The sequence below is a fragment of the Merops nubicus genome, unplaced genomic scaffold (assembly GCF_000691845.1).
Source record: "Merops nubicus isolate BGI_N331 unplaced genomic scaffold, ASM69184v1 scaffold39519, whole genome shotgun sequence".
Lineage (NCBI taxonomy): Eukaryota > Metazoa > Chordata > Aves > Coraciiformes > Meropidae > Merops > Merops nubicus.
This window is the reverse complement of record NW_008631022.1, coordinates 4,982-13,239: the sequence shown is the minus strand read 5'-3', so window position 1 is coordinate 13,239 and position 8,258 is coordinate 4,982. Positions and strand designations below refer to the sequence as shown.

The following is an 8,258-nucleotide window of genomic DNA, read 5'->3' as shown; positions in this document are numbered from 1 at the left end:
CTCTAGTGTTCTTTATAGGAATATCAACCACCTAGTCCTTCCCTGCAGATCCTCAGGGCGGCCACAACGTGACCACATCCTGCCCCAAAACAATTCCACCCATCAAAAAGGCCAAGCCAGAACTGCTGGAGCTCAGCTGGGGAAAAGGAGCAGCAGCGACAGCCCCGGTCCTGGAGATGGACACACGAGATCTGTGAAGGAAAAGAGGCACCCAGAGGCACCAGCTGCCTCATGCTGGGGAAAATTCTTATTGTACCCCCCCTAGCAGGAGTGTAGCTGTGGGTGCAGCTGAGGGCAGCACGATGAAGGAAAGCTGCTGACAGACTTTTTAGCAACAAGGGGGGATGGTTTGAAACTAAAAGAGGGAGATTTAGGCTAGAGAGAGGGAAGAAACTTTTTACCCTGAGGGTGGTGAGCCCCTGGCCCAGGTTGCCCAGAGAGGTGGTCGCTGCCCCATCCCTGGAACCATCCCAGGGGAGGTTGGATGGAGCTCTGAGCACCCTGCTCTAGTTGGGGAGTCCCTGTCCCTGCAGGGGGTTGGACTAGGGGACCTTCAAATGTCCCTTCCCCCCCAAACCATTCTCTGGTTACATGATTCAATGATATAAGGCAGTAGTTCACAGTCTCTTTTCATATCCATTCTAAATTCTCATTTTGGGGGTTTTTGAGGTCCTGGCCTCGCTCCCACGGGGCTGGAGGAGCAGCTGAGGTGTGGGGAGTGCTCCTGAGAACACCCTCTGCAGGGCCTGCTCTTTGTCAGGGCCAGCACATGTGAGGTCTTCACACCCATGGTGCTTCCAGAGGCTGGATTCAAGGACAGGGTTGGGGAGAGGCTGTTCTGTGGTTTAACTCTTCTCCATTCCCCAAGGCTGATGGAAGTTTTGGGAGAACATGTTATTAAAGCAGCCCCCAGGCTGCTCTGATAGGCACTGGGATGAGCAGAGGATGAAGCAGGGCCTGGATGGCTTTGGAATGCACCAGTAAACCATAATTGAACACTTGAGGAGGATACATCATTTGTAGAGCTGTATTCCTTTAAAGAGGTAGGTAGATAGCCTAATTAATGATGAGGCAGCCATTAACCTTGAACATTAACCTCTGACTCCTGTCAGACACATTCAACTGATCTTAGATTTGACCCAGAGAAGCAGTTCCTACAGCAGCTGAGAGCACAAGAGCTCAGAACCCCTCTTGCTATGAAATCTTCAGCTACCTAGAGAAACTTGGTGGTTCTGGAGGATTCTTAAATACACAAGTTGTGCACTAACTAGGTCCATTTTCTCCTCAGCTCAGCTCCCTGAAGTTGGAACACTTGTGAGTCCAGAGAGTATGTCCAAGCTGTTCATCTGTGTCCAGCCTGAAGGGCAGTGACTGTGTGTGGTGAAGTTGTGACCCTGGAGCAGCAGCACAGGATGCAGAGAACGTGGGTGAAATCCTCTGGAAAGCAACAGCCATGGGATGCTCTGCAGTTGGTGCTGTCAGGCCTGGGCTGTAGCATGGAGACTAAAAGCCAAAGTTGTTTCAGCTAGGCCAGCCAGAAACAGCAAAGTGACCAGGGAAGAACTTGCAGACCAGAGGGATTGTCAGTGAAATGGCTGCAGAGAGGCTGGAGTTTGGCAAAGGGGCAGAAGTCAGGGTAGACAAAGTGAAACTGAAACAATCCTGCTGTGGAAGGACACACAGGGGCTGCTCCTGCACCCCTAAAGCTTCCCAAGGGCCAGTTCTCATTTACTGACAGCACTGACAGAGGGTTTTAACCTTGGCTCTGACTGTTCTTCTTTACTGGCATTCAGAATCTGGTTTGATTTATGAGACTTGTGAGTCAGCTCCTGTTTCTGGGATGTAGAGGTGAGCTGGTCTTGCCCTCAGCCTGGCACTGAACTCGTGTTTGTGCTGGGGTTGCTTTGGCTCTGTCACAGCAAAGAACTCTGCAGGGTCACCAGGGTGCTTAAAATCACATTGACATCTAGTCCTTCCTTCAGGCAAAGGCTCCATACAAGTGGGGTTTTTATAAGTGAGAAAAGAAGAGGGCAAGAAGGCTTCATGTTAGGAAAATTTACTGAAAGCACCAGCTGCTTTTGGGCAGCACTGGAATTTTTAGGTGGGCTCTTGTACAGAATGTAACATCTGCAGGTTTAGCAGTTGCTGTGAATAAACCATGGTGAAACTGGGAGTGTGTCTCACCCTTCAGGGACCAGAGATGTTCGTGGCTATCTGTATGACTCACTGCTGAATTAGGGACACATTAGCAAAGCAGCAGAGGCCTCAGCTGAGCGTGGGACTCTCTCATGGACGTAGACAGAGAGACAGTCACTGCCCCAGAGCAGTCACAGCATCAACAGACTTGGCAGAGTAAGGACTGGAGGGAAACAGAAGCTCAGAGAGAGGCTGGCACAGCACAGCCAGTGTGGGGAGTAAAACCTCAATCCTCTCATCTCTCCTGCTGCCTACAGACTGCATCCCACTGTACTGGAAGGAAAAACAAAAAAAAAAAGGCAAAAAAAGGACAACTGGTATTGTACAGAACTGTGCTCTGGAAATGGAAGCAATGTTCCTAAAGCAGATGCTTTAAAAACTGTCATTAATTAGGAAGAGCCTTGATGGGACTTGAGCAAATCACTGTGCAGGGAAGTGTCCATGATTTTTAGCTGTATCAGGACAAGACAACCAAGGTGTTGCAGCTCTTCTTTATCTCAGCATCTCCAGTCCCAGGCCATGACCAACACCATGTCCCCCTTCCTCTTATCACACCCCAGCCCTTCTGCAGCTCACAGCACAGGCTCCAAGAGCCTTTCTTTCCCCTGCTCCTTTTTACCTTCCATGGAGATATGTATTAAAGCAGAATCACTGGAGGAGATATATGTAATTAACCATTTTATAATCAAACTCAAAACATTTGAGATATGCTGAACTCCAGAGACTGTTTTTTTGAAGACTGGAGATTTCACTGCCCCAAGTCTTCCCCCGGTACAAGCAGCAAGAAGGTCTGGTCAGGGAAGCACTGGGGAAAGGTTGAGAATCTTTTAGGATAACTCCTTCCTTCTTCAATGAACTCTGGGCTGACAGATGCTATCCCAGTTTTCATGACATACTTCAGTTGCCAGGATCTAGCAACACCCCTAAATGCCTCTCAGCAGCCTCCTGTGCACAGTAAGCTCTAGAGTGAGCACACAATACAGGCTCCTTCTGAAAGGCTCAGCCTAAAGGCAGCTCAGGACACAATCCTTAACACATCAGGTACAAAGACAGCCTCCAAAAGAGTCCCCTACAACATAAAGCAGCAGCTTCCCTCAACTGGAGATGCAGAAAAGCATCTGACTGAAAAAAAAAAACAAAAAAGAAGGCATAAATCTGAGCAGAGAACATGCTTTATTGAGAAGTAGATACAAGAATAGCACATTCTACCACATCATGGGAACAGGGGTGAGCTTCTGCACAGAATGGCCTTCTTCCCTACTCCACGAGAGATCTACTTGGCTGGAGAGTTGCAGGAGTTATCTGTGGTTAGTTACAATACAGGAGGAAAGGGCAGGAGCCAGCGAAATTCAGTAATGCCCACAAGGTACACACCATGTACTGATCCTTTTTGTTTGCTTTTTTTTATATTTAAGGAGGCAGAGAAAGGCAGACAACCATTGGGAGAGCAGCAGGCAACTTTGCCACATTAGGATGGGTCAGTGGTTAACAGGAAATGGCTCCAAACTACTGGTACCTTGCAGGTGGTTCATTTCAGGCACTGTTCCATGAGGAAGCAGTGGAAGGCTGCAATGAAACCAGCACTACACAATGCTGCCAGTGCCCACCTCGAGATCATCCCCCCTTCTACTGACACTGGAGCCACAGGGGAAACTCGTGGCACAAGGAGAGTGGTTATACTTGAAAGCCATGGTAGGACAGCTTCTTCTGGTGGTGCTGATGGGAGAGAGGCAGTAAAAGCTTTGTTGGTTTCACAAAGACAAAGGAGAGCACACTGGCAGAGAAGGAAAGCTGCCAGGAGCTGCCCCTGATGCCCAGGCTGCAGGCAAGCCACCCACCAATGCCAGCTGCAGCATGGAGCTTCTGTGGCTGGTTTGGACAAGGCTGGTGAAAATCTGGCTGAAGTTTTGATTTCTTCAGTTCAGAGGGAAAAAAAATGATCTTCAATAGAAAGAGAGCTACAATTTAAGGAAGACTGCTCCAGGAAAAATAACTCCAGTGATATATACTGAACAGGCTGCTCCTGTGTGAAGGAACCCAAGAGTTAAACCAGTGACTTCTACTCCAAGAGCTGTCTCTGAGAGATGTGGCACTGCAGCAGCTCCAGGAGCACGTGCCCAAGAGCAACTCCATCAAACACCTCAGCCTGGGCTCCTCCAGGGTAACACCAACCCCCACACCACTCTGCTAGGAGATACTGAGCTGACTGTACAACATGAACTATGTGGAGACCCTGCTATATTCTGTGGCAAACACTGCTGAGAGAGGTGGCACGTTACCTCACTACAACTATGAGATGTGGGACAGAACAGTCCAGCAGACAGGAGTAGTTAAAAAATGCTGAAGTCAGTGTCACTGCAACTTGTTGGAAAGCCACACTTTCCCCCAAACAAGCATTCTTAGACCTTGTTCAAAAGCCACAGAAGTTATCTCCGTTCCTCAGAACGGAAGGAACCTGAAGGAAGAGACAAGCAGATGAAAGGACACGACACAACCTCATGGGAGTGAGAACATGAGGGTGAGACCAGTGACTGGACAGGTACAGTACCAGGTATCAGAACTCCTCGGGCCAGGAGCTTCGTTTGGGTCCTACACAGATCCAATCCTTGCAACCTCATTGAGGCCGAAACATCAAGTTCCTCAGAACTAGTGTCTGTGGGGTGCACAAAAGATCCGGGCCAGGACAGTACCAAGGGGAACTGATCTTTCAGAGGGCACTGTACCCACCAATCACAACAGCAACAGACACACAGAGATCCCTAGGGTGCTTCCTACTGCTGGGGTGCACTGGCTTCAGGAGGGATGGACAGTTAAGTTCCCTTAGGAGGGGTCCATTTCAAGCAGCTGGGATCCATTATCTTGTTGCTGTTGGATCTTTTGGCCTCTTTGGCTATCCATTCATCAATCAGATCCTAAGGAAATGAGCACAAAGGGCAGGTTAAAACAAATGAATCATCCATGGCATGACACCACACAGCTGCAGATGACAGAGTGCTGGCTGCTGAGAGTGAAGAGGACCACGATGGGAAGGTTGATCCACAGCTCCCCTAAAATGCCACCTACAATGAGCCATGTCTCTCCACACAGCAGGAGGGGAAGGTCAACACAGCATCTTTCTGCACTACAGAAGGATCAGCTCAGCTGCCCACGTCCTGTTTTATCAGTTACTGTGTTTGAAAGATGACACAGCTCCCCCACCAGAGTGGAGAGGCTGGAAAAACCCAGCAGCAGGGAAGGAAACACTGATTTCTGCAAGTTTCTAACAGCTAAAGAGGATGAAACACAAGTACAACAGCCATTGCAAATCTTACCTGTCTTTTTAGGACCAGGTGCTTTCCCTTCCAGTACTTGAGCATCTGGAGTGCCTGCAATGTGCTGACAATGTCGACAGGGTTTACTGCAGTCTCCTGGCTGATCTCTGCAAACCAGAACCAGTTCAGCTTACAACAAAACCCAAATTCCTCCACAACAGCCTGTAACAGTTTCCAACTCCAAGTTGTACACAACTCCTTTGGAAGTGACCCATGCTGAGGAGGTATGTGCAGTGTAACTGCTGCTGCTGGACTCAGACCCTTCAACCACCCTGGTGAACACCTTTGCTCAGGCCACTCTGAGCCACAGGCTCTACTTGCAAGCCCTGAGAGCTGCACAGGGACAGTCCCAGTCCCACTCACCCCAAAACCCAAAGCCAGCCCAGAAATCACAATGATTCAGTGACACTAGTTTTAAGATCCAAGTTAATAATCCTCTGAAAAAAGCAGCTGCTTCTTCAGAACTGGGGTGATAGTTCTGTGAATGCTGCACACACCCAAGTGCCACAACCATAAAAATGCTCTTGAGGGAAGTCCAAATTATCTTCCTATTTTTTTCCAAAAGCCTCTCAGTGAAGCCATTTTTCTTTTTAAAATTCACATTCTCATTTCAAATGGACAAAGTTCTTTGCTGAATTTTGGTTTTAAATGTATTTTTTTGACAGCAGCAGCCAGTGTGTCCTTGGAAAACTCTGCAAGCTGGTTTAACTTTCATGGTGGCAGGACTGGAAAGGAGCCAAGCCCAGCTCCAGGAGGACTCCACCAACTGCATTGCTACACAAACACCTGCACTAATGAGTCAAGCATGACCTGCCTCATAGCTGAGGGAAAGGAGTGAGTTGCACAGGTAGATGCTGTTTCTCAATCCCCTACAGGCTTATTTAGCTTCAAAACATACCTTTGATAGAGATTTCTTTGCCTTGGAAGTTATGCAGGTAACGAAGGAGAACTTCCTTCCAGTAGCTACGATAGCTGATGAGACCCAAATCAGACAGGGGGCGTTCTGGGGAGCCAACTTTTTCTTCTACTTTAGAAAGCAAATAGCCTGTGAAGGGAAAAAAACATGTTTGTCCTCCCCTGAACTCCTCTCTCCTGGCCCTCACCCTCTTTGGCACGTGAAGAAATCAGCTGTAATGAAAACTGCTCAACCACCCCCAGAGATACATTGGATTTCTTGGTGAAATTGTTGTGTTGGCCAAATTAAGTTTCCAAAATTTCTCTCTCTGTACTTACTGAAGTCAATGAGCATCTTGCCATAACCTTGCCTCATGTATTGGGGCATGGTCAGGATACAAGAAACGTTGTAGTTGAGGAAAGAATTCTTCTCCTAGAAACAAGAGCAGAGGGAGGAGAGGTGAACAGGTCTAGATCTGTACAAACAAGGGGTGTATCACAACCCCAGCAGAGCCAACAAGCCTGCACGACTGACACAACCCAAGGGGAAAGCAGCAGCAGGAGAAGAACCTGCTCAACGACAGGTAACGTGATCACCCTGCAGCTCCCAGCCTGGCTCAGAGTCTTCATTTTAGCCATCAAATCTGGTGTTTGGGGCACAGTTTTAACCCTAGGATGGCTGGTGAGGGAGTTGTGCCTGAGGAGGAGCCAGTGACACTTTCACTGCCACTTCTGTACCCTACCAGGTCTACATGCAACACAAAAGCAAAGTAACAGCAGCATTAAGAGCATGTGATAAAGGCTGAAATGTTCAAAGACCCTCAGACAATCATCCTCAGATCAATGGTGATTTTTTTTTAAAGCATTTTTTTAGATGTCTATCCAGTTTTGTCTCAGCTGATTTAAGGAATATAGTTTCCTGCACTTTATTTAGGAGAATATTCTCTTACTTGAGTGAAATATCTAAGCTGATAACTGCATTGCATGGTATCAGGAGGGAAACCACTGTTCCTGAACCACCAGGAAATGTATTCCACCAACGTGCAGAGGATAAACCAACACTGGTGATAATTTTCAGGCAGGCAGCATGTCAGAGCAAACAGCTGAGAAAATCAGCTCCTGTCCTACCCTTGGCCAGTGACTGACTTGTGGCATCTGCTTAAGTTATGTCCCAGCTTCCCCATCTGAGAAGTTTTATTGCTTCATGTACTAATGATGACTAAGAAGGGTGACTAATAATGTATTTTTCTCTACACTTCTTTACATTTCCTTTAGCTTTACTTCTGCCCACGTTTAAGACAACACCAAGCTTCCTAGCAACAACAGTTCAAGGGATTTGCTGTTTGCTAATAATGAGAACAGATGCTACAGCAAAGCACCTGCACAGAACCACAGAACTGTTAGGGCTGGAAAAGACACTAAACCATGTCCCCAAGTGCCACATCTACAGGGTTTTTGAAGCCCTCCAGAGATGGTGACTCTGTAAACTCCCTGGGCAGCCTGGGCCAAGGCCTCACCACTCTGCCAGGAGAGAAATTCTTCCCAAGATCCAACCTAAACCTCCCCTGGAGCAACTTCAGCCCGTTGCCTCTCATCCTATTGCTGGTTCCTTGGGAGAAGAGACCAACCCCCACCTCACTCCAACCTCCTGTCAGGAGCTGTGCAGAGCCAGAAGGTCTCCCCTGAGCCTCCTCTTCTCCAGGCTCAACACCCCCAGGTCCCTCATCTGCTCCATGTTCCCCAGACCCCTCCCCAGCTCCATTGCCCTTCTCTGCACCTGCTCCAGCCCCTCAAGGTCTTTCTGATCCTGTGGTGCCCAAACCTGACCCCAGGACTCGAGCTGTGGCCTCCCCAGCG

The 8,258-nt window shown here is 48.4% G+C and overlaps 1 protein-coding gene across 1 annotated transcript in view; it reads right to left on the bottom strand.

Moving 5' to 3' along the window:
- Positions 1-4,465: 4,465 nt before the first annotated feature.
- The window catches only part of KAT7 (K(lysine) acetyltransferase 7), a gene marked incomplete at its 5' end in the record, with an annotated part of 8,736 nt that continues 4,943 nt past the window's right edge, over positions 4,466-8,258 (bottom strand). The window contains 4 exons of the mRNA XM_008947468.1: positions 4,466-5,108; positions 5,508-5,614; positions 6,406-6,552; positions 6,741-6,834. Of these exons, the coding sequence (XP_008945716.1) occupies positions 5,007-5,108; positions 5,508-5,614; positions 6,406-6,552; positions 6,741-6,834 (450 nt within the window). The remainder of the gene's footprint in view (positions 5,109-5,507; positions 5,615-6,405; positions 6,553-6,740; positions 6,835-8,258) is intronic.